This window comes from Vicia villosa, linkage group LG1, assembly GCF_029867415.1.
Source record: "Vicia villosa cultivar HV-30 ecotype Madison, WI linkage group LG1, Vvil1.0, whole genome shotgun sequence".
Lineage (NCBI taxonomy): Eukaryota > Viridiplantae > Streptophyta > Magnoliopsida > Fabales > Fabaceae > Vicia > Vicia villosa.
In genome coordinates this window covers 92429567-92456391 of record NC_081180.1, presented here as the reverse complement: position 1 = coordinate 92456391, position 26825 = coordinate 92429567, and the positions used below count along the sequence as shown (strand labels likewise).

At 37.4% G+C, this 26825-nt stretch overlaps 1 protein-coding gene and 1 pseudogene across 1 annotated transcript; both read right to left on the bottom strand.

Moving 5' to 3' along the window:
• Positions 1-4950: 4950 nt before the first annotated feature.
• Positions 4951-5775, bottom strand: LOC131649274 (uncharacterized). The gene has a single exon (XM_058919045.1). The coding sequence runs from the start codon at positions 5773-5775 to the stop codon at positions 4951-4953; it is 825 nt and encodes a 274-aa protein (XP_058775028.1).
• Positions 5776-6438: 663 nt separating this feature from the next.
• LOC131649268 (homeobox-leucine zipper protein ANTHOCYANINLESS 2-like) overlaps positions 6439-26825 on the bottom strand; it is a 59805-nt pseudogene continuing 39418 nt past the window's right edge.

The window sequence follows — 26825 nt, the reverse complement described above, 5'->3', positions numbered from 1 at the left end:
TTAATTGATAGCATATTATAGTATCAATAATATTTTTGGAAGTGAACAACAAACATGTTACCACTTTAAGTATCTCGTCATCATTGCGTAGAGTGGAGTATAATCCTCTTGTCAAAGTGGCACGATCCTTGATTTGATGATGAACTACCTTCATACTTTTTCATCTTTGTCTAGGTTGCTATTTGTTGCCATAGGTGTGTCAATTTCCTTTGACTCACTCATTCCAAATCTCTTAAGCAATTCTGTGCAATACTTTGTTTGGCTTACGAAAGTTCCATGACTAAGTTGCTTGATTTGTAGACCAAGAAAGAAGTTTGACTCTCCCATGAGACTCATCTCAAATTCACTCTTCCTCTTGATTATAACCTTGAGAGACTAATCTAGCTTTGTTTCTAGTGATAACTCCGTTTTCATCAAGTTTGTTACGAAAAACCCATCTAGTGCCGATTACTTGATGTTCTCCCGGATGAGGGACAAGGTCCCAAACATCATTCCGTTTAAATTGGTTTAATTCGTCTTGCATGGCCATTAGCCAATGCTCATCAAGTAATGCGTCTTTTGTGTTTTTCGGTTCAACTTGTGAAACAAAAGCGAAGTGGTGACAAAAGTTACTTATCTTGGAGCGTGTTGTAACGCCCTTTGAGATGTCACCTATTATGTTGTCGATTGGATGATCTTTTACGTTTTTCCAGGTCGTAGGAAGATCTTCGTTGTTTGAGATGCTTTCTTTTTCAACGTTATCATGAGATTCATCTTTCTCTTCCTTAGCATCTTCCTTTGCAACAAGTTTACTTTCGTTTTCCCTTTCTTTGACAATGTCTTCAGTAGATGGGCCTGCACTATCAAAAGATATACCTTTCTCGACATATTTTGAGTAAGATTCATCAAAGGACACATGAACTGATTTTTCAACAATAAGTAGTAAATAAATTGAGAGAAACTATATGTCTAAATGCCTTACTAGATTGAGAGTAAAAAATATGCCTTTGTCCAAGTTTTAGCATATAAATGTAGTTTACTCATGTGCCATTAAACATGATGCCTCTTTTCTTAATATGTTCTATTGTGCAGCCATAATTTGTAAAAGTTACTTTGAAGTTTTTGTCGCACAATTGACTAATACTTAGGAGATTATGTTTAAGACCTTCTACTAGTAACACATCAGTTATAGTTGTGGTAGACGGGTTACCTACACTTCCTTTACCAAGTATAGCTCCCCGATTGTTGTCTCCATAGGTGACATACCCCTTTTTCTTTGCGTGGAACTCAACAAAGAGTGATATGTCTCCCGTCATGTGTCTTGAACATCCGCTATCAAGGAACCACAACCTTTCGGCAATGTCAAGACACTTTCCTGCAAAATTAATTTAGAGTGGAAGGTCCCCAATCTTCATTGGGTCCTAGGTGGTGAGTACATAAATTGTTGCACTTAGGCAACCATTGAAATACTCCTTTAGGAACTAAAATCCTCCTAAATTTGCATTTTTCAATGGTATGTCCCTTTTTGCAACAATAGTGACAAGTGATATGATGAGAGTATGCTGTTTTGCTAGTTGATACTTTTGGTACAAAAGTGTATTTACTATATAAAGGAGTATACGATCTTTTGAACTTATTTGGATCAACCGCAAAAGTCACTTTTGGTTGTAGAGCCTTATCTAATTTGGCCTTTAGATCTCTTACTTCTTTTTGCCAAATATGACATGTCTCACAACCAAACCATGATGTAGGATCTATCTTAACTTTATCCTTTTGAATATCTAGCATAGATTGTTTTAAAGCTTCCATGTCCTTTTCGGTCTTCTCAACTTTTGATTCAAGATATGAAAAAAATTTCTTATTTGAGGTCAAAAGTTTGAAAGCTTCAATTGCATCTCTATGTAGTTCTTCAAAAGCTAATTTTAATTGAGCATGAGATACCTTATCTACAAGTTCAGGTTTAAGATGACTTACATGTTTCTTTTTCTTGTGTTGATGAGCCGTAAGACATAAGTTTGCCGATTCTTCTTCATCGCTTGATGAGTCTTCACTTGAGGAATCACTTTCCCATGCTATATAAGATTTTCTAGACTTGATGTGACTTTTTCTTTGATTCTTGTCTTTCTCCTTCTTGAGATATGGACAATCCGGTTTGTAATGACCATCTTTGCCGCAATTGAGACAAGTACCTTTGGTTTTTCTTTTATTGTTATCATCTTGTTTGGACTTGTCGAATTGCTTCCTATGATTGATCAAGCTTTTGCCGGAGTGTTTTGCTCTATTTTTCTTTATGTACTTGTTGTATATTCGCACGAACAGTCTCATTTCCTCATCATCCGATTCTTCATCATCACTTGTATCACTATCCTATAGCTCTTGCTTTGAGGTCTTGGAGCATGAAGCTTTTAGAGCTATTGACTTCTTCTCTACCTCTTTCTCCATGTTCTTATCTTTATTTGCCCTTTTCTCATGCATGTCAAGGCATTTAAGATGTTGTTCATGTTCTTCTAGTTTACCAAAGAGAGTAGTGATGTCTAAGGTATTTAGATCATTTGCTTCCTTTATTGCCGTAACCTTGGGCTGCCATTCCCTGTTTAAGCATCTCAATATTTTGTTAGTAGCAACATCATTGGAAACAGGTCTATCAAGAGAATTTAAACGATTTTTCAAATGTACGAATCTCTTTTGCATGTTTTCGATGGATTCACCATCTTCCATGTGAAAGAGTTCGAACTCTTGAGTTAGCGTATTGATTCTAGCTAGTTTGACTTCATCCGTTCCCTCATGGGCAACTTGCAATGTGTCCCACATAGCTTTAGCGGATCTACAATGAGAAACACGATAGTATTCATCAACTCCTAGAGCTGAGATTAGAATATTTCTCGCTTTCCAATCGTATCCGTATCTCTTTTCATCTTCAGCATCCCAAGTATTTTCTGGTTTTGGAACAACGGCACCAGCTGCATTTGTCATGGTGATCTGAAAAGGACCATTGACAATTGCTGTCCAGATGTTCCTATCAATGGCGTTGATATGAATGCACATACAATCCTTCCAATAGCCATAGTTTTCACCGTTGAAAACTGGAGCTCTATTGTGAGCCCCTTTAGGTCCGGAAGCCATCTTTCCAATAAGTGTTTCACGTAGCACGGAGTAAACCAGAGCTCTTGATGCCACTTGTTAGACGCTAGGCTTAAGGATCTAGAGGGGGTGAATAGATCTCTCAGATTTTTACGTAGTGATTTGAACTTTAAGCGAAAGCGGTTCTAAATCGACTCGCGTCTATTCCGGACCACTATTGAAACGATTATATATGTGTTACACACCACCAAAACAGTTTGAGATTAGCGATAAAAAGATACCCTATAGAATCAATACGTCGCTCTTATGAGAATCGATTAACTTCTTAGTTTGATATACGTTGTTTGCAATGCTTTGATAACGGTTGAAGCAAAACGACAAACACTTGGTGATAATCTCAATTGATGGTGATTCAATGTGTGGTGAATTGTGATGTTTAAACAAACTCTTAATGCACAATTTTAACACCTGAATCGTTTATCAAATTGCAATTATAATCAAGTATGAACAAAACATAAACAGAAATATAAAGGCGATAAGAACACGATATTTGATGAGACAGTTCGTCGATCGTCCTCGCTACGACTACATCTGCCCCCAATTCCAAACGCGAATTGGGAAGTTTTCCATTACTATGAAAACAGATTATACAAAGAAGATTAACAAAGCGATAAATGATAAACCAATTATGTCGATCCTTTGAATCTTCTTTCCCCTTAATCTTGAGCCAGATCAAGGTGTTCCAAGAGCTTCACTTTGATCCTTTCTGCAGTGTCTTGAATTGCTTGAACCCTAGTTCCTCAATCTTCACACTCAGCTTGATCCTCGATGAAACCTCTTGATAAAAACCCCCAAGAAATACCTATCTTGGAGGACAAAACCCGCAGATTTTATTCACCAAAAACCCCACAAATCTTCACCCACTAGGAATCTTCAATTCCGTTCCATGGACGTTATCAAACTCGATCACGAACCCTCAACGCAAGAATGATTATGTGTAATTGTGTTGGAGATGATGAAGAACGAAGATGAGAAGCCTTTGTGTATCTTTCAGTTATTGGTGTGGATGAATAATTAACATGGAATGATATATATAGTTTCTGGTATGTTGGAGCAGAGTAAACACATAATTTGGGAAGTTTTCAGCAAATAGGTTGACCTACTTTAGTGCTTAGGTCGACCTAACAGAAGCAGAGTTGAAATTGTCCCAGTTAGGTTGACCTGTTAGGTTGGCCTAAAATCTGTTAGTTTGACCTGCTGAAGGTTTAGGTCGACCTAAAGTCAGTTAGGTTGACCTGTTGAAGGTTTAGGTCGTCCAAAAGTCAGTTGTTTCCAGTTAGGTCGACCTGTTGAAGGTTTAGGTCGACCTAAAGTCAGTTGAAATGCATTTTTGTGACTTTTCTTCAGTTTAGGTCGACCTAGGAGTGTGGGTAGGTCGACCTAACCGTGACATGTGTAAATCCCTTCATTTTAGGTCGACCTAGGAAGGTGAGTGGGTCGACCTAACAGTGGCATGTTTGTATCTTCTTTGTTTGCCTTATTTTGAGTCGACCAAATGATGCACTGGGTCGGCCTAGTTGATGCAAAACCATATGTTGAGTAATTTGAGCTTTATAGGATAGCCAATGCTTACTTTTCCTTGAGTCATTCACTTGTGCTTTTGTTGTTCTTTATAGGATAGCCAATGCTTGCTTTTCCTTGAGTCATTCACTTGTGCTTTAGGATAGCCAATGCTTACTTTTCCTTGAGTCATTCACTTGTGCTTTTGTTGTTCTTTATAGGATAGCCAATGCTTGCTTTTCCTTGAGTCATTCACTTGTGATTTTGTCGTTTGTTCACTTATGATGTTTGCCATGAATCGAAAACTCCTTGGTGAGTATAGGCTTGTACTTACAGATCTCCCCCCTTGAGCCATTTGATTCTCGACTTTTGTCTCAAAAGGCTTTCTTGAAGACGTAAATGCTTCCACAGATCGTCCACAACTGCCTTTCTATCCAAATCCCTTTCCTGTCTAACTGATGCGTCATCAGTTGAGCCTGTAGGAGGTCTTACACCTAAATTCAGCTTCTTCGTTGCTTCTTCAATTTTGAGATCGATCCACCCGAACTTCTCTTTATTCCATATTCTCAATTTGGTCCTTAGAATTTTGAGATTCTCTTTTATGATGAACGTCTTGTTTCCAGCTACATTTATGTCTTTCCACGAATCCTCCACGAACCTCATAAACTCTGCATCTTCAAACCGGCAGTTATTGAATCTAAAGGGTTTGGGACCCCAGCCCTTGTTGTTTGCTTTCAGCCAAATAGGAGCGTGATCAGATATGTCCATATCCCCAACTTTTTGCCCTATAATGCTCCAGCTATCGATTAAACCTTCAGACAACAGAAACCTATCCAGTCTGCTTTTACATCTACCCTCCTTGTTTGACCATGTGAACCTGCTACCGATCGAAGGGACATCCACCAAGTCCATCATTTCTATGAATTCATTAAACTCGTTCGATTCTGCACCTCTGCTAACAACAGAGCTGCCCATTATTTCGCTTCCTTCTCGTGTTGAGTTGAAGTCGCCTCCCACGCACCACCAACCACCACCAAATTTATTCTTCAAATCAACCAATTCTGCCCATAACCTATGCTTCCCAGCCAACAGACAAGATGAGTAAATGTTCACAAAGTAAACCACCTGACCTTTAAATTCTGCGCATAACCCCATTGAACCCTCTATTCTAAAACTCCAAAGAGGCATAACCACCAATATATATGGTAAAAAACTAGTATTACATCATATAACATTAACGATCTGACCTCAGTCCAACCTCGATCATATCTTTAAACCCTAAATCACATTGATATCGGTTTAATGTCTGGTTGAGTTTTGATTATCTTACTTAAATTCATTTGAAGTGGGATTGAACTCAATTACTTATCTCCGTTTGAGTTTGGAGCGAAGAACGATAAAACTCATCTCCACCTTGCCCCGTCCCATTGTCACGCCTATATAAAACCAACTTGTAAAGTAAATAGGGTCTATTTATATAATTATTTTTCAACCTCTATCTCTAATCAATGTGAAAGTTGAAATCTATCCAATAAAATCTAAAAAAGTATACTAGATATTGAATTTGAGATATTTCAAAATTAATATTAAAATTTCCTATTTTATTTCCCATGAGATAACTTACTCATATGAGTTATTAGAAGATTCTTTAGAAACACTAACAATTCATGCAAGGCCAGTAGAATCCAAAACATACATGTGCAATAAAACCTATGAAACAAGCATAATAGTAATGAAACATTATTTTGTTAATTTATATGTGAAAAAGGTGATAACCTATACCGTCACATGTTGATATTAAAATGATTTTAGTATACACTCTCAAAAAAAAAATGAACCAAAATAAAACTTAGAAAGAAAATTTAACACCAAAATATGAAAAATGCATTAATAGTCATAATAGATGTCCAGATTACCAATTTGCAAGTTTGAACTCTGTAGGGCAACATTAATAAGAGACACATGTTTGGATATGTATTTAAGACTATCAAAATGGTTTTTTTGTTATGCAACTCTTAGTGCAACTTTGATCTTCTGAATAGTGCATGAGATAAGATTATTCACGGTGTCCACAGATTCCATTATGATCTTGGGAGTTTGAAGACTATTGACCAGAACTTGGAATCCAACGGTTAGCAAACTTCCACCTCCTTCGCCTTCTTGTGAAGTCTCATATGATCCACCATAGCTAGAGGATTTATTTCCATCAGGAAGAATGGCAAAGCCTGAAGGCAAGAATGCAACATATGTAGAATCTCCACCGCTCATTACTGCGTTCAATGATTGTGAGTCAACCGGTGCATATACCACTACGCAACAGGACGCATCCACCCACGTCTCTTGAAGAATCAACATGCTGCTATCATTCGCATTAACGGCCTATAAATTACACAACAAATATTTTTAGTTTTGATGCTAACTCAATGTTATAAAACCTATTTACGAATTCTTTCTAGCCAATGTGAATAACTTACATTAGCGTGAAGGAGAGAAACATAATTTCCTTGACCTTTAGAAATGTGAATCATTTCTTGGATTGTTCTGCCATTTGACAAAATGTCCCACTTGCTTCTAAGGCGTTCATCACGCAGAAAATCAAACAGTATTTGTCGAGAAACTGGCACCCAAATAGATGTTGCAACACTGAGCACAATACCCGGAGGCTCGCAAGGGTCATCAATATTGTTCCTAATCATAACTCTCACGTCATCACTCAAGGTCCCCATTTGAAGGTTGTCCCACTTCCTTGAAGATGAAGCACAAACCCCAGAACAAAAATTATTCGTCATGCGTTGTGCCAGCTTCCACATACTTCTTTTACCAGCTTGACTTAATGCTGTAAAACAAAAATGTCAAAATTATACCATTTGTGTTGTTAATAAAGGATTTGAAGGGGTAACAATTTAAATACATGCACATCACATGGATTGGCTTACGTGCATGATCGTCACTTGAGATGGATGACGAGAGGAGGATAGCCAAACCTTCACACCGCCTTTGGAGAGTGGCGATCCATCTAGTAGCACCAAATCCAATACCGGAAATAAGCAACGGACGATAGAGTTGATGAACAACACTCTCATCATACTCCCAATGTTCAATCCAAGTTACCTGCACACCAATGCAGCTTACCTTGTATCACACTAGCCAAAATACACTCATACAATAGTACAGAACTTTAAATATTTCAAATAAACCAAGTTTTTGTGTAATGTTCTAACTTTGATTAGACAAATGCCGAAACCAAAAAGCATGATTAGTTAAAGAGTGCTGAACAAAAAGGAAAATATTAGGGGCATGTGTCATACAATATATTCAGACACTAGCGCACACCTAATTCTAGTGAGGCGCATATTTCAAAAGTCAAACTAGGTTGAGTATTCGATCATCTTACCGCGTCCATCAAAACTTCCATAAGGGACGAACTGTTGATTAATATGATGTCGGTTTCTCTCGTAGCTTCAGCAGCAAAACCAGGAGGTTTCGGACTAATGCAAGAAGAAAACCTTGCATACTCTTCTTGATTCAAAATGTCCCTCTCTCCATTCAAACCTTTAATCCAAATAGGACTATCTGGCTGAGCCATCTTTAATAGTTCATCCATAGCAGCTAATGCAAGATCTATAAGCATATCGATCTCTCAAACTGAATGTCATTACTATCTCCAATCCTTTCCATTGGTAAAGAAGAGCCAAGAGAGCTTAGACCACCACCATATGCATTCCTTCCAATACCAAGTTCCAGACCAAGGAAGTTGTTTATTAAGGCACTTATACGATATAACTCATCCTTTAAACGGGCGTTTTAAACGGGCGTTTTCGATTCTAATATGATGCTCCTCAAACAAAATGTGGCCGGGAATAACGGGTCCATCGCAATTGCTACATATCGGATTTACCATTGTATCTTTTCAGTTGAGTCTGATTCAAGAAATACAAAAAAAAATTAATTAATCAAAGTCGAGATCTTTAGTAATATGTAGAATTTAGAACAAATGCAGCCGAAAAAACTTTTGTTCATTTTAGTGAGAAAAAACTTTTTGACATAGACCAAAAAAAGTAGAAAATTCAGAAAAAGATCTCAAAATAAATCATGATTCTAGTGAGAAAACTTTAATGATCTATGGAAGAGAAAAAGATAAATAAAAATTCTGAGTGGGAATAATAAAAAATGAACATAATTAGGATCTTGATTGAATAATATTAACGATAACAAAAATGATGGTGGAGCTGACTTACATTGACTGTGTAAGATGATCGGTAATCAGAACAAGTTCTTCTTCAAGTACATTTGTTCACTTATGTGGTCTATCCTTTTATATAGTCCTTTAAACACATGAACAAAAAGAGACAAAATGAAATTAAATGTATTTGATTTTATCAGAATTTGAATGTTATGATTTGATCAACACAATTCAAAGAATGATTGTTTTGTTAATAGAAAAAAATAAAAAAAAACTTTTAAAAAACCATATTCCAAAAAATGCATAGTTTTAATTAAATACTTTTTTCATATTCTTTCTATAAATTATAACAAATTAAAGAAAATAGTACTATTTAGTATTTAGATAAATTGAATAAGTCTAGATACACAGTTTACAGTTATCAATATTTATTATTTAACATATTTAAAAAGTAACAAAAAAATTATCTCCTTGAGAAACTACTATACCACCAAAATTCCATAAAAATCCTTTTACACTTAGTATCACATTATCATAGGGTTGTTCAAAAAATTCATCGAACTGTACTGAACCACAGATCTGAACAAATTATTGTTAAATAATTGAACCATTCTCTTTGATTTATGAATCAAACTATAATTTATCAAACACTTTCAATAACCGAACTAAACCGTTGATTGAACCAAAACTAACCAAACTGAACGATTATTAATTAACCATGTTTAAGTTCAATAACCGAACTAAACCAAACTGAACGATTATTAATTAACCATGTTTATAGTATGGTATTACTTCATTAAGTTAGAACTTTGATTTTTTTCAAATTAACTTTTTAATATTAAAATTTATTTTAATTATGAAAATGCTGAGGTGTACTTTATTTTATAGGTGGCATTCTTTTATTAATCTTTTATTATCCACATCATTTTTTTATTATCCATATGATTTCATTAATAAATTATTTACATTTCATTTTCATATGAAATGTTAAAAACATTGGGCGGTTGGCCAGCCCATTTCTCCATGCCAAAAGAGTTTTTAAGTGTCTGTTAGTGTATGATATATATACATTTAAATTAATCATAACTCACACAATGTGGGACTTTTTCAATAGACAATTTTCTTCTATCAACTAAAAAACAGTTGCAGGAAGTTTCATACGTAATATCCATGCATTAGCAATTCCAAGAGTTAATTAACCTTCTCACTCATAAGCTAAAAAATAGATGTAAGAAGTTCCATGGGTAACATCCATGCACTAGCGGTTCCAAGAGTTAATTAAACTTCTCACTCATAGGCTAAAAAATAGTTGCAGGATCCATTAATTTGTGATTTAATCTCCTTACCCATATATGCACCAACCAATGCAAAGTACATACCTATTTTCAAGTCTACACTCAATTTCACGGTTCCATGAACTCATAGTTAGTGAGGACAACCAAATGGGTAAAGAGTAGCACAAAGCTTAAAACAACAAAAGATGGAAACCAGACGCAAACACACAAAAGCTGAAAGAGGAATTTCTCCCCGGTGATCTAGAACTCCTTTTACGGATGTTGTACAGGGAATTGCTGAAGGTTCCATCCAAGCCAGAAGGACTTGCGAAGTCACTAAAGGCTTCCTTCAAGCAGACGAGATAACCAAGGCTACCGAAGGCCTGATGGCGAATATGAATGATCTTCGCATTACTAAAGATACCAAGGTTGAAATCAACATGGTCGAGATCTCACAAATAGATGAGATGGAGATAGATGAAAAGGCTAAGAAGCAAAAGCAATACAATCAAGTTACTTTTCCTAAGGAGTCCGAGGGCTTTCTTGACTTCCTTGTTAGATGCCAGAAAAAGAAGTCTGAAGTCATGTTGTGCCCAAAGTACAACGGCGTCTTTGACAAAAAAACGGCTGAGAATATTGAAAATTACAAGTCAAAGAAAGGAGGAACCAAAGGGATTCAAATAACAGGTATGTCTTCGAAAAAAGGGGGATACCCAGAAAACAGAACCAAGGGGGACAAGCCAACTACAAAGACTCTGAATGGGAAATGGGTTAAACCTGCACATAGGTGGGACCAAGACTAGGCGAAATGGAAAAACTCCGAGGTTGGAAGAGGTTCTTCTATGGAGTACATGAGGGAATTTCAAGTCAAAAAGCAACAAACATATTGTCCCAGCAAATATAAAGGGAAAAATCCAATGTTCAGATCCCAATGGCGAAAGGAGCAAAGGAGGCGAAAGGCAGAGAGGGAAGCTAAGGAAAAAATGGTTGCATAGTCAAACAGCAACATGCCATTGGGAAATGGGAATAATGTGAGACATGAAAATGAAAGGAGACAAAAGTAATTCGAGGAGGAGAATTTTGAAGATAAGGTCGAGGACCTGGGAAATGAAGACGATTTTTTGAAAGACAACTTCGACACAAGGTCAGAGCCATCCTTGAATATCATATGAAACGCGGTATTAGTTTTACCCAGAGAATACGACCAGATCACAGAGGTCGGAAGAACCTGAGGGAAACATGGATGCTGAAATGGCCAAGCATAGACCAATTTGCTATTATGTCATGAAAAATGGTTGCGTCAAAGAGAAAAATGCCTTCTTTGAAAGACCTGATGCAGCCATGATGGGTCATTTGAAGCCTCTTTTCATAAGAGGGAAAGTGGAAAATATGCCAATTAACAAGATATTCGTTTATGTGGGAGAGACTGTGAACTTAATGTCACATACTATATTGAAACATTGGAAAAGTCAAACATGGATATGAAGCCTCACAACATGGTTCTGTCGAACTATGAAGGTAAAGTGGGAATAACTATGGGAGTTATTTAAGTGAACTTGACAATTGGTACTATCACCAGGCCAACCATGTTCATGGTGGTCGAATCGAAAGCAAATTATAATACACTATTGGTCCGTGAATGGATACATGGCATAGGGGCAGTACCATCCTCAATGCATCAGAGGATCATTATTTGGTGCGAAGACGACATCGTGGAGAACATCGAAGCTGACCAGAGCTACTTCATGGCCGAAGTAAATCATGTCGAAAGGTGCCATTTTGATAGAAACTTGGCAAACATCGTGCCTTGCGAGCCTGCCAGCTTTGCATTCTCCCTGGAGGACAGTGCATATTGTTTCCTCTATCTACACCCACCCAAGGTTTTCAATGGGATAAACAAGTGGTGGGAAACAAAGACCTGGGATTTGGGAGAACTGAAGATATCTAACCAACTGGTTGGGTAAGTGAATTCGATAATGATGTCTGAGTGCCAGACATGGAAGAAGATTTTGGCCATCTCGAATGACCTTGAAGTAGTCCATGGCCTCCGCACTCAGACCAGGCTGGAGCACCAGATCTTAAGCCTAGGCCCTCTCAAAGGCGTCGTCACCCACGGAGATAATATCGAGTTGGGCTTCTTTCAAAGAGGCCTCAAGCTATTCATTCTTCTTTCTGAGTTCCTTGATCTCCTCTGTAGCCCCTTTTAGCCTCTTGATTTCTGTGGTAAGGTTGTTCAGAAGGGTCTCTGAGCTCTTCCTCTCCTCCGAAAGTCGGGCCAACTGATTATTGACCTCATCAAACCTCTCAATTTGTGTCTTGAGATCATCTTTTAGCGTCTTTACCTCATCGGACAGGCGATGCTCGACATCACTTCCCATCTCAAACAGCAACCTGGCTAGCACGACACACCTTATTAAATATGTGCCGAGGTGAGCAATCAGATGCTGGGAATTGAGATTCCTGGCCTTAGCAACCCATCAGTCCAAACTTAAATGGTCGTAAAGAAACTTGAGGCCATCGAAATCTTCGCCCCAGAAGTTGAAGGGAGGAGAGGGTTGGCTCCACTGACTCCCTTACCCAGGATCCCGCATCAAGGCCGCGAGGATGTGATCGATGCTTTTTGCAGGATCCACCGTCGTCATTTTTTGCTTCTTAGGATGAGGTGAGGAGGAATCCGAGACAACATCCCCGTCCTACTATATAGGTTGAACCTCTGCAACGTTGTCCTACTTCTTCTTTCGAGCTATCCGGATAAGGAGACCGGAGGAGTCATATGTCAATGTTGCCTGTCTTGTAGCGCACCTAGCTCTATCCTCCGCCATCAAATTCTTCTGCTCTTTCAAACTTGTCCTCTTTATGATTTTTGCAAAAAGGTATGATAGAGTTAAATAAAATGAAAATATCGCATATATGGTGAAAGAGCGCTATTACACATTACCAAGATAAATCAAAAGTTTATTCGGATCGTCGGACACCTCCATGATATCCTTAGTTTTCATCCTAGAAAAGGAATCCATGAAGGTAAGTGCTAGCAATTCCTCAGCATACAGTTTATCATAGTCGGATATGGATATAAGGACCAGATCAGCCGACCAATAGTGAGGGAAGCGCCGCCCCCCTCAGACGAATCGAGCACCTATTTCCACCCTTTACTCAGACGAAACGACCTTTGAAATGTTTGTAATTAGAAGTGTATACCTGGAGGAAACTCCTACCCGGAAGCCCACTCAGAGACACCCAGCTTCCCCTGCCGACTCCTTTCATCTCAAAGAAGGAAAATAAGATTCCCAAAGTGGGATCAATGTCTATGGCTTCTGTTAAGTGCCAAAATGTACTTATTTTGTATATATGTTTTGTGGCACTTATCAAGACTTTTGTTAATATTCGTTGAATAATTCTCTGTTTTATGTATAAATACATATACTTTGTGAATAGTTGTATTTTCATATACTTTTATACCTTTTGATAGTTTTTGTGTCTTTTTGTAGGTATTCTTGTGTATTTGGAGCATGATTAATAAAGTGTCGAAGACACGGCTTCAAATGCACGATTTTGAGCAACGGAACCAACTCGTCAACGAATAAAGCTTAAATTCAAAGCATAATAAATCATCAATTTGGTTGATATTTTGTCATTTTTAGATAGGAAATTGAATAAGTTTTCAAACGCTTTGAACCGGGCGCAAATCAGAGTTACGGTTCTCAAGTTATGGCCAAAACACTAAAGCTGATTTTTTTCAAGACAGCAGTCAGCGCGCGTAGCGCCCTCCTGCGCGCGACGCGCGCTACACCAGATCCAAAATTGCATAAATAGGGGGAAAACACATTTTTTAGGTTATGTTTTGGGTATTTTTGAACCCCAACTCATCAACCTTCAATTTTTGGTAGATTGAGCTTAGAAAACAACATTTGTGGCTTGTAATAGGATGATTCTTGGTTGAGAGCTCGATTGATCGTGTTTGACACCGCGAGAAATTGAGTTTTCTTCTCCTCCTTTTCTCTTTGTAACCACTTTTGTTGGGTTTGTTTGTAAATTTACTCTAAACCTATGTATGTTTGTTACTCTTTCTACTAGTTGTATAAAGTTTACTTTATAAATCTTAATCGGTGTTTCCTTGATCTTTTTGCTTAAATGCTTTGGATTTGTGTTGTTGTAGAAATAGACATCATAAATCATGATTAGGGGATATCTGTTAGCTTTAGATTCTAGAGATAGGATTGGGGTTAACATCCACATAATATCTAGATTTAATGTCTCGGTGTTGTTCGATCGGTTGAGACATTGTCGAAAGAGCAATATAGTTGAACTCTCGTCGGTGTTGTAGAAATGGACATTGATGTGAGAGATATGTGGTGATTCGGATGAGTATTGTAGATTGAGTGCGGCGGAGTGATAAATCTAAGTTTGTGAGGAGTAGTTTAGATTCGAACCTGATAAGTTATTCTATATCAAAAATGAATTTATTTTATGTTGATATGTTTACTTTTATGTTTTTACTTAAAACCCATTTAACTTAAACTCAAGAACTAAGAATCCTTCGAACGGTAGTTCAGTAGCACTAATCTCTGTGGACACGATAATTTCCCGGATAAATACTTCCAAATATTTTGTTGCTTGCCGCTTTACCGCTTCAACAAAATGGCGCAATTGCCGGGGATTGGTGTTTCTATAGAATTCGCATTGCGATAGTTTCTTTGTTTTTGAGTTTTGTGAATATCGTATATTTGTGAATTTCCTTATACTTGTATACATTTGTATAGTTGATTGTATAGATACATGTTTTAATTTTGTTTGGTGGACTTATAAACAAGTTGAACTCGGATAGCCCTTTAATTTTCAATCTTCACTTTTCAACTTGTTTAGTTAATTTCACCAAACTTTTGTAAAAATTGTGGTTTTACTTATCGTTATGTGTTAGTTAATAGATGTTTTTTTACGTATTGTTGTAGATTCTCTTGTTTCGTAATGTTTGTTCGTCTGTGGTTAGGACATTTTCTTTAGGTTGCGTTGAGGCGAAAGCATTGACGTGTCGTGGAGGAGGTTACTACCCGAGCACAATAAAGGCGTCGAGCTTACGACGTAAAACAAGCGCTTGTTGGGAGGCACCCCAACAGTTTTATTTTTCTTTTTGGTAAATGAGTAGTGTAGGTTGCTCTGAGTTTCTGTTTTGCTGCATTGGTTTTTGTTTATCTGGTGTAGCGCGTGTCGTGCAGCCTGGGAGCTGAAGAGCTTAGTTTGGTAGAACAGAGGGCGCGTCGCGCGGTCTTGAGGGCGCATCGCGCGCCCTGTTGCTTTTGGCCAATGAACTCTTTTTAATGGTTCACTCGGTTCGCATTTTTCCCACTTACACCAAGGCTTTATAGTATAGTATTTTATAGTTTTATTTTTTAATTATTTTGTTGTTGTTTAGACTCAAATTTTGGCCCGATTACTTGAAGTAGCATTTGTTAATTCTTCGATTGTAATAGATTCAACATGCAGGTTGTGCGGTAATGATTGTTCAAATTTGTACGTAGTAAGGTACTCGTTTATCGCTTTCTATAGCAACACATGTTTATGAGACTTTTCATTTGTACAAATTTCATATTACTCATTCTTTTTGCATAACTTGCCCATGACTTGAATCACAATTAGTTTCCCCTTTTACCATAAATGTGAGGCGGCTTTCCATTGTGTATATATGATAGAGACCGACATTTCTTGTTTTAACTGGATATTATTATGTTTAATATTTCGTTTGTATTGATTTTTTGAATGCACGAAAGTGATCAAGGCACTTGTTTAATTTTGAGCACAACTACCATAGCCAAATATCAATTCATCCTGTGAGTGTGTGAGCATTAGTAACCTCCTTTGAGCCTTTTTGTCAACATCCATATGGTTTTTGTTTAATTGTAATACGGTGAACTGACTTTATCAAAATGTCGCGGTTAAGCAAGAGTCGCCACCGACTTTTACTTTATCCAAATAAGAAAGGCTAAAAGAACAGAAAAAAAACCTTTTTGAAAGAGATTGAGTTCGGGGGGTAATTTATGCAAAGGGAAGGTGTAAGGCACCCTTTGCATCCATGGTTATCCATGGGCTCTTAATTGCTTTGCTCTTTGATTTTAGAAATGTAGAAGAAGTGAATATGGACTTTAGCTCGTAAATGAGCTTAGCCATTTTGAAGGTTTATGAGAAAGAATATGAAAATGTTTTTAGCCAGAGCAAGGCAATTAGGGGCAATTACCTTAATAATGTAGAGAATAGTTCTTTTAGCCTTTCAGGGTGAAAGGGTCTATCCATGCCATAAGAGGGGAGGAAGCCTTTCATTTGGAGGTTGAAGGGTCGTCGCATTATCATTCGCCATAAGAGTGTCCCATGCCATAGAGAGGCAGGTAGTCTAAGGGAAGGATCAGAATAGCCTTTCGTAGGCAACCAGAGGATACCTCAGCCTTTCGTAGGCAACTTCCGAGGGTCGAGGTCATATTGGTGTATCGAAGGCAGCATCATTAGGGTCTTATGACCTTTGCATAATCGAGGCAACATGGCTGAGGTATCCTCGTATTCGAGGGACATGGCTATTCTGCAAAAAAAAAAACACACGAGGCAACAGGCAACAGACAACAAGGCAACAAGAGGGGTTACCAGAAAGGTGCGTGGGTGCAACAATCACGTGATCAGATTCAGAATAAATTATCTTGTAAAATTAATGATTCTAATTCAGTTCAGGGTTATCACTCCCTAGGATTACTAACCACAACAATTAATATTAACAGTAATAATAGCAATATGGGGAAGGGCAAAAAGAAACCAGCGGAGGAAAGGGGGAATGGAGCCAGCGGGTTTGATATAAATAATAATTAAAAGCAGAAGAATAAAGGAGATTAAAGTTTAGGGTTACCGACTATTCGAGCTTTGACGGTTGGCAAACCCTCAAAAGGTGGGAAAAATAGCAAGCAAAAGTAGGGTGAGTGCATTATCAGTTCAGAGGCAGACATAGCTAACCCTAATCAAAAATAAAAAGATAAAAGAAATTAAAATAAATAGATAAACACTTAGCTTTGAATTTGATCTGGTATGGTTCGTAGTCGGGGGTTGACCCTGAAAATATTTGGCAACGGCAAAGGCAGAAAAAGAAGGAAGAAATTGAATATAGGCAATATTTTATTTAAAGGCAAACCCTAATTAAAAGGAAACAAAATAGATTTTAAAATAATAATTAAATTGAATACTTAGCTTCGGATCTTGATCAGGCGCGTAACCGGAAGGCATTTGAAAAGTCAACCCTGAAAAGGACACAGAAAAATAACATTTTTTAGTGTAGGGCAAATTCTCATAAACCCTGATTCGGGCGTAAATTAACTATGATTAATAGAATAAATGAAAGCCAAATTAATTAATTATTGGTTTTCAACCTAATTAATTAAATTGGCAAAAAGAAAAGTTTGATTAAGTAACCTAACCCTAATGTATATTTTAATCAATTAATAAAGGCGTTTATAATTAATTAAATAAATAAACAAACTAAATTAATTTAAAACATTTAAATAAAAATTTAAAGTAGATAACTATTTTTAGTTTTTGACATATAAAAAAAAAGAAATTTAGAACAATTTTTGTTAAAGAAATAAATTAAAAGAATTTTGGAAACAAATAAAATAAATAAGCAAAACAAAATAAAAAAAAAAGAAAACTATATTATATAATTAGAAACAAGAAAAATTAAAAAAAAAAACTTAGCTGGGATTCTGTGTGGCATGACTGAGGGTCCATGGTATGTTCCTCATCTCTTCATATGCATTGGATCAATTGATTGGAAATCAGATGACTGGAATGCGAGGCTGTATGGTATGCGCTTGCACGTGAGACGCGTGGGATCTGGTGGATAAACATAATAAACAAATCAACAAAATTTAGGAAAATAATACGTGAAAACCTGGGGATCGAACCCAGGTCTCTTTGGATACCAGTGACACGCTTCAACCATCTGTGCCAATATCCCACGTTGATTGAGATACGCGCGTCATGCAATATATTAAAAACAAAGTTTCAAATTTGACAACACACGCGCGCCCTGTATCCTCTTCCTCTTCGTTGAAATTTTATGAAACTCAGAACCTTTAGGCCATGCTTTTTTTGTGTTTCCATAGACCTGCTGATAAGTGTCAAAATGTCGATATTTTGAGTATATATTTGTGGCACTTATCGATTCTATTCTTATGATTTTTGAAATAAAATCCTAAATTTTGTGTAACTATGTGCATAGTTGTGTTTTTGATTCATTTTTATACAAATTAATAGTTTTCCATTCATTTTATAGGTATTCACGCATCTTTGGAGCATTGAGTAATAAAGACCAAAGGCTAAGCTTCAAGAATGCAAATTCTACCAATTCATCAAAGAATAAGGCTCAAAATAAGGATGATAAAAATTATCATTTTTATTTCCATTCATTCATTATTGGATAGAGCATTGAATAAGCTTTCCAACGCTTCGAACCGGGCGCAATTCGGAGTTACGGTTCTCAACTTATGGCGAAAACAAGATTTCACTTTTTCTGTCATCCGCTGAGCGGAGGGGGTTCGCTGAGCGGAGCTCCAGCGGAGCAAATCAGAGTCTGGATGCAATTTTGAGTCCGCTGAGCGGAGGGAGTCCGCTAAGCGGACCTGCTAAGACAGCAGCTCGTTAAAAGGGGCCAAAATCACATTTTTAGGTCATGGGTTGGGTATTTTTGAGTCCCAACTCCATCGTTTTCATTCTTATATCAAAATTAGCTTAGAAAATAACTTCGGAGGTTGCATACGGATGATCGGGGGTGGATTGAGCGTCGAACGGAGCTGACAAACCGGAAGATTTTCGGTTCATTTCTCTTTTTCTTTGTGTATTTCTCTTTGGTTGGGTTTGTTTGTATATTTACTTGAATCTTATGTATATTTACCGATTATAATGTTATATTTAACTTGCTTTACGAATCTGTGTTGATGTTATCCTGGATTTTTGCTCTATGCTGGGGATTTGGGGTGCTTTAGAGATAAACTTCTTGAATCCTTATCTAGGATGATTATTTGTTGGTTCTGAACTCTAGGGATAGATTTAGAGCTAGCATTCACTGTGGGTATCTGTACTTAATGCTTTCGTGTTTGAGCGGCGCGCGAGAGATCGCCGACGCGAGAATACGGATGTTCTTGCGACTTCGCGTTAGAGATAACCTTAGTTGTGAGATGATCTCGTTTGTGCTCCAGAGATGGACGCTTATGTGAGAGATATGTGATGACATAGAGGAGTATTGTAGGTTGAGTATAACGGGTTGGTAAGTGTATGTTTGTGAAGAGTGAATATATTTACATTCCTGATAAGTTATTTCTCTTCTAAGAATGTGTTTATTATTTTCATGTCTATATCTTTGTTTACTTTTTTCTCATTCAATCCAAAGTTCGAAACCGTAGAAACTGTTGAATGGCATCTCTCCATCTCTGAGGACGATAAATCCCGGATCAATATTTCCAAATCTTTTTTGTTGCTTGCCCTATACTGCATTCAACAAAATGGCGCCGTTGCCGGGGATGGTTTGATTGCATCGCATTAGTTTTCGTGGTTTTGAGCTTTGTATATAACGTATATATTGTATAGTTTCAAGTGTATATATTTACTTGTACATGTTTACTTGTTTATGTTCACCATATAGTTTCTTGTATATGTTACATATAAGTATACTTTTATTGGTGAATGTTGGTGAAACATGTTGATCTCGGATGAGCTCTTTAATAACAAATCTTCACTTTTCAATTTGTGAATCCAACATTCACTAACTTTTCTCTTTGTGTATGTTAATAGTTATATGTGTTTCATGTTTGTATATATTGTCATACCCCATAATTTACCCGGTTTAATTCTCATTTTTCAATTTATTAAGGGAGTTAAAAATTAGGAGCCATAGGGTTTGATATATCTATTATTAAACTCGCTCTCCTATAAAAAACTCCTGTATAAATTGGTTTAAGATAAAAGAGAGGGTGTAAATAACAAAACCCTTCTAAATCCAATTGATACTTGGCCCATTCCTAAATTGCTCCTTGAAAAAAAGAAAGATAAGGGGGGGTGTCCTTTGAGGAATAAGAAAATTGGGTTCAACATTAGGTCCATTCGGATTTTCTAAAATTTCCTATAAATATTAATTTTTCAACAAATGAGTATTTATTTAAAATCTTATGTAATCTAATTTGAAAAATAATCAAAACTAATCTTTCTATTTTTTTTATCTACCATGTAGACTGATATTAGCGTTAATAACTAATTATTATAAGATTAATGAGGGATTATTTGGTTAATGAAATTAATTGGGTTTTAATGGTTTTTGTTCATTTTTTTTGGACTCAAGTGTATATTGGGCCAAGGATGCAATGGACCGGTTCACGCGTGGGCCGGGTCAACACCAAGACGGGTCATGGACCGAACCGGTTTGAACCCGCTCCACTATTCACCATCCCCAACCTTGCAAACCCTAGCTCACCTCCAGCGGCGGCCGCCACCTTCAACCTCACTAAACCTAGTTCAATCTCCGCCCAGGCCCAAACGCAATCAAAACGCAAACAAGATTGAAACGCAAATCAAATCATAACATAATCAAATCAGAATCTCAATCAACAACGAAATCAAATCGGAAATAAAATCAATTTTTCCATTAATCAACGAATCAATTTACAACCAAATCATAATCTAATCAAATCTAAACATTCCTAAAAATAACCTAAACCTAAGTCTATAAATCAGAAAAGAAAAGAAGGAGAAAGGATCGGAAAATCTTGGCAGAGAGATCTTGTTGTGCGCCGTCGCGAGCTCAAACCCTAAGCCGTCGCTTGACCGTCGTCTTGGTACCTGCAATCACAGAGAAGAGAAGAGGAGATTAGAGGGAGGGAGGTAACACGTTCCAGAAATCAAGAACTTAAGGTAACCGCCGCAAACACGTAGCTTAGGGGTTTGATCTATTGCATGTTCATGTTTAATTTTGTATGAATCTGGAAATTTCTTTTGTTTATGTTACGGGATTCTGGGTTTTTGTATGAACAAAGGGGGCGGAGGGGATGAAGATCATCGAGATCTTCATCGATCTAGGGAATTTTGGGTTAAAAGTGTTTGAACGTTTGAGTTTACCGGTTGAACATTCAACCGGAAACTGGATTTTAGTGGCGGAGAGAGAGGTGGTTCACGGTGGGGGCAGTGGCCGGTGTTGGGGTTATGGTTGTTTTCTGGGTTTGGTGTTTTGGTTAGAATAGAGAAAAGAGAGAGAACAGAGCGAAAAGAGAGAGAAAGGAAACAAGGAATGAAGAAGGAAGAGATGAGAGGGAGTGGGTGATGGCTATCACCGCCGTCCGGTGACTGACACTTGGCCTCCTGATGGCCACTTGTCAACGTGAGCGAACTTGATTCGCTACGTGTGTCTTACCATACACCCCAACTAAAAACGCATGCAGACCCTTTGATCTGTTTAGGTCCAGATCCAACGCTCCGTACCTGCGTACACACCATAAACCATACACCTGTGCTACACACGGACCAGCGGATCTAAAATACTAATGGGCTTGGCCCTTACTATCCACACACCTCCTAAAATTACTAACCCATAATAAAATGCACCCCCCCCCTTTGTAAATAAAACAATAAAAAATATAAAAACTTAATTAACTAATTTTGATGTGTTTAATAATATTAGTTAATTGATTAATTAAGGTTTGTAAATTTCTTATTCTAATAATTCATTAATCTTTTATAAATTATGCTAATGTTAATTAATTTAAATAAACTTCTAAAAAATGTTCGATTATATACATTTTACAACTTAGCTTAATTTCTCCTCAAACCGACTAAATATATTGGTCGTATTAGACGAGAAATAAAACTGTTCTGATTAGTTTTGCAATTTACTTGACCTCAATAATTCTCTCCTCGACCCGATTGAAGCTATCAGTCGTTTTAGACGAGAGATAAAAGTACTTAAATAAAAATACAATTAATTTGCTGCCCGCGACGATCAATCCATCGATCTGAGTAACCAGCAATGCCCCTTAATCCGTTAGCTATACTGACCAAATATATTGGTCATCGCATCTAACGGTGCCATATCAAATCAGGGTTGTACGCCCAAAACATTAAAACACTAAACCACGACACTACGGATTTTCATCCCTGCAAATACTGCGATTTTTAAATCTATAACAAGGTAACTCAAAATACCTTCAAAACAACTTCAAATACATTCATATCAAATTCTAAGGCGTACAACCTTGTGCCCGAACTACGTTGACTCTGATTCTCCATAAGGAGATACGTAGGCACTTGGCAACAAGGCGGGTCCCCCTCCTTAAAATCTCAATTTTCCCCCTATTCACTTCCTTAGCTATAAAACCTAAATATTTTAGCCATAAACCTTTACTTTAGATTCAAAGCCAATAGGAAAGGGTTGAGGGTGCCTAACACCTTCCCTCAACCTGATTATAATAACTTACCCCGAATCTCGTATCTACGTAGGGTTTCTTATTCGCCCTTCAGAATAGGTGGCGACTCTAAATCTTAATTTTTAGGGCAGGTTGCTACAGCTGGCGACTCTGCTGGGGAAATACACATATGGTGAATTATTATGCTCCTAAGGCTTGAGAGGGTTTAGGTTTAGGTTTGTGGTTTAGGGTTTGTGGCGCATTTTAGGGTTTGGCAAACTTGCCACGTTTAGGGTTTGGGGGAAGGTTTATTTTTTAGTAATGATTTTTTAATTATTTATTTATTTATTGTTTTTTATTAAATATTTATTTGCCATATTTGCATTGAACGTTAATTGTTATATAATTTGCATTATTGGGTATATTTTACTGCTGTTAAGCCTAAGCGTGGGGATTATAATAATGACCAGAGGGGAATTACATCGCCTACGAGTCTTATTATAATTCCACTCAGAGTGGGTTAAATATTCGGAAAGTTCTGATACGAGGCTCGACCTTGTTGAGGGGTGGACTGGGTAGTTAGCTGATCTCTCTGGGAACCAACCCCTAAAATTCGAACCTCATGGACCAATGAGTTGTTCTAAAATCCAAAGAGACAAAAAGTCTCGGCGGCTACGAACGATCCCATGAGACCTTCTAGAACTTTCCCATGGGAAGGGTAGGCTCCCGAGCCGTTAGGTCGAACCTATGAACTTAGGGCCTATGTGATTATATGTTGAATATATGCTTATTATTATAATATTATGTTTTTATAATTATTTGCATGCATCATACATCATATGCATATTTTTATCATGTCTTATCCACAGGTGAAAAAAAAAAGAGGAAAAAAAGAAGAATAAAAAAATAATAATAATTCTTTTTGGTGAAAATTCAGGAAAAAATGAATGCTAAGAAGCCTATTGTCCACCTCACCGTCTCAGTGCCTGACATCAAGAAATTGAGAAATATAAGGGATAAGATGTCATCAACTGCTTTGAACAGGTTTGAAGGCCGTTATGGAGATATTTTGGACTTGCTCAAGGTTAAGGTTCAAGAAGAAGCAATCACCGCTTTGATCCAGTTTTATGATCCGCCGCTCAGATGTTTCACTTTTCAGGATTTTCAGTTGACTCCTACTTTGGAGGAGATGGATGCTATGCTTGGGTTTTCAAGAATTAAAAAAGTATTTTATACAGGTGCTGGAAAAAGGGCTGAAATGTCTGATTTAGCCAAAGCTTTGGAAGTGCCCGTTGCGGATTTAGAAGCTAATCACAAGACCGATGGAGGAATACAAGGAATTAAAAGAACTTATTTGGAAGCTCAAGCTATGTCTTATGCTCAAAAGAAACAATGGGACATTTGTGGACATTTTTTGGCTCTTTTAATTTTTTGTATTGTTCTACTGCCTAATAAGGCAGAATATGTTGATGATGCTGCTATTCATGTCTTCACCTCCTTCAGAAATTTAAATGAGGATCCAACTCCTACTATTCTTGCTAATATTTACTATACTATCCATGATCGGTATGAAAAGAAAAGGGGAGCGATATCCTGTTGTCTCCATCTACTGTACACTTGGTTGACTTCTCACCTTTACAAGGCTAGTTATTTAATCAAAGATTTGACTAGGCATGAATGGTCTCAAAAGCTAAGAGCTCTCAATGCGGATTCTATCTTCTGGTTTGCAAGGAAATTAAATTCTGAAAGAATTATTTATAAATGTGGAGAATTTAATAATGTGCCTTTAATGGGAACTTTGGGTTGTATTAATTATAATCCCGTGCTTGCATTGCGCCAATTGGGTCATTCTATGGATTGCGGGCCTTCCGATCAACAAGTGGAAGGACTAATTTTGCATGATAATGGGAAAGGAGAACCAAGGACATTAAAGAAAATAATTCAAGCTTGGAAGCATGTTCAAACAAAGAACTATGGACCGAAGAATATTGTTGCTAAGGAACCTTACACTAGATGGGTTCAAGAGAGAGTTGGAAAGATTTTACTACCTTTTGTTGTGGATCCCACGTACAAGCCCGATTCTCCTAATCCTATTTCTCTATCCATCGAAGAGATAGAAGGAATCAAGGCTGCCCTAGAGGCATCCCGTAAGGAAAAGGAAAAATTAGAGCTTGACTTACATCGACTTTCCAACGAAAAAATCCAACTACGCTTCGATCTTAAGGAAAAGAACCAAGAGCTTCAAGCTGCTAAGGAAGAGAATGATAGACAAAGGAATAAAAGAAAGCGAGCAACCGAAGGAGTTCTAAGTGCTAATTTTAATCTAGAAGCACATAATGAGAGGTTGGCACAAGCGGACATAGAAATTGCAAGGTGGAGAAGGAGCTATGAAAAGGTTTCCCATGACAAAGCGGAATCTGAGAAAAATCTAGAAGTTGTGGTCTTTGAATTAACTGATAGGACTAAAGATCAAGAGGAGGAAATAAGGAACCTCAAATATGATCTTCAAGAAGCTCGCAATTCTGGACAACAAGAGCGCGCAAGGAGATTAACCACGGAAGAAGCACTTTTACAGCGCACCGATGAGTACAATAGAGCATTCCAAGCCATGGTATCACTTAGGGAAATATTCATGAAACAAAGAGAGGTACACGAGGCAACCCTGAACGAAAGAGACCATTGGAAAAGACAGTACACAATTGTTTCTACGGCAAATGAGCATGTGAGCATGGTTCCCGAGATGCTTGAAGAATATGAGAAGTGTCGTGAGAATTATGACAAGCTAGTCTACTTGTGCAATGATTTAATTCTAGACATTCCGAAGGGTTTAGAAAAAGCGGAGTCTTCTCCCATCATCCTTCCCAAAGAAGTGAAGGAGTTCTTGGAGCTTTGTAGGAGCATGGTGGACAACTTCAAGGAGGACATTCATAGGCGTTCTTAGTCATTTATAGTTTTGTTTTTTTATTATTTAGAAGTTTTGTTTCTATGGGTGTTTATTTCCTTTCGCAATGTTGAACAATTTAAATTGTACTTTCTTTCAAGTTTTTTGAATTAATAAAGTGTGTTTATTTCCGCATTATTCAATTTCTTCGCAATTATTCACCAAAAAGAATTATTCAAAAAAAAAAGAGAAAGAAAGGGTTCCTACTACAAAAAAAAAACCAAGAAAAAAAAGAAATAATATATATATATACAGACATATATGTTAATATATAAATATATATAAATATATTATAATAACAATGTGGATAAGACATGAGTATGGCATTTGCATATCATTCATAGCACGCATGGCATGGCATTTCTTTTCAAAACATTAAAAGGAAAATTGTCTTCATCTCCAGTCACGCCATTGCAACCCGATCACTCATCCAAACAAGAGCTCAGAAGAAGAAAGCAATGGAACAACTAGAGCAGAACCAAGCCGCCCTTCGTGAAGAAATGACCCAGCTGAAAGGTACTGTTGAAGACCTCCAGGGAGGAATGGCCCAAGTGCTGAGCTTCATGAAAGACCTCAAAGATAAGCAAGACAAAGCTAAAGAAGTTCATGATCAGTATGAAGAGATACCTAAAGATGGCAACCCATTGTTAGGATATGTTCGAGGCTATGACCCTCACAAAACGAATGCTCACGCATCTAAAAGGGTCACCACGACCCATGAAGAGGGAGAGGCTTCTCAAGAAGGATTTATCCCTACTACTCAGAAAGAAGGGACGTCTCGCACAGTTCACATTCCAATCAACAATCCGCTTAGGGATGAGGACTACTTGGACCTACAGTATGGGGACACTAATGACACAGATCAAGTCCCTCAACCAAAGTTGACCTCTGCTGATTCTGGGGAGAATTCCAAGGAGAGTGGACAAATCAAGGCGCTGGAAGAAAGGATGAAAGCAATGGAAGGATATGATGCCTTCGATGTGGATACCTATGAAATGAGCTTGGTGCCGGATTTGACTATTCCTCATAAATTCAAGATACCCGACTTTGAAAAGTACAAGGGACTCTCTTGTCCGAGGAGTCACGTGCGCATGTATGTGCGAAAAATGGCTGCTTATGCTCATGATCAAAAGCTGATGATGCATTTTTTCCAAGATATCTTGAGTGGAGCATCGGTTGACTGGTACATGCAATTAGAGAAGTCTCACATCCGAAGCTGGACCGACCTTGCTAATACGTTCCTAAAACAATATAAATACAATTTGGACATGGCACCCGATCGGATGCAACTCCAAAATTTGTCACAAAAGAAAGAGGAATCGTTTAAGGAGTATGCACAGAGATGGAGGGAAATGGCTTCCCGATTCCAACCTCCCCTGTTGGAAAAGGAACTC

Coding starts and splice junctions, on each gene's coding strand:
- LOC131649274 (XM_058919045.1), bottom strand. CDS start 5,775: ATGGGGTTATGCGCAGAATTTAAAGGTCAGGTGGTTTACTTTGTGAAC.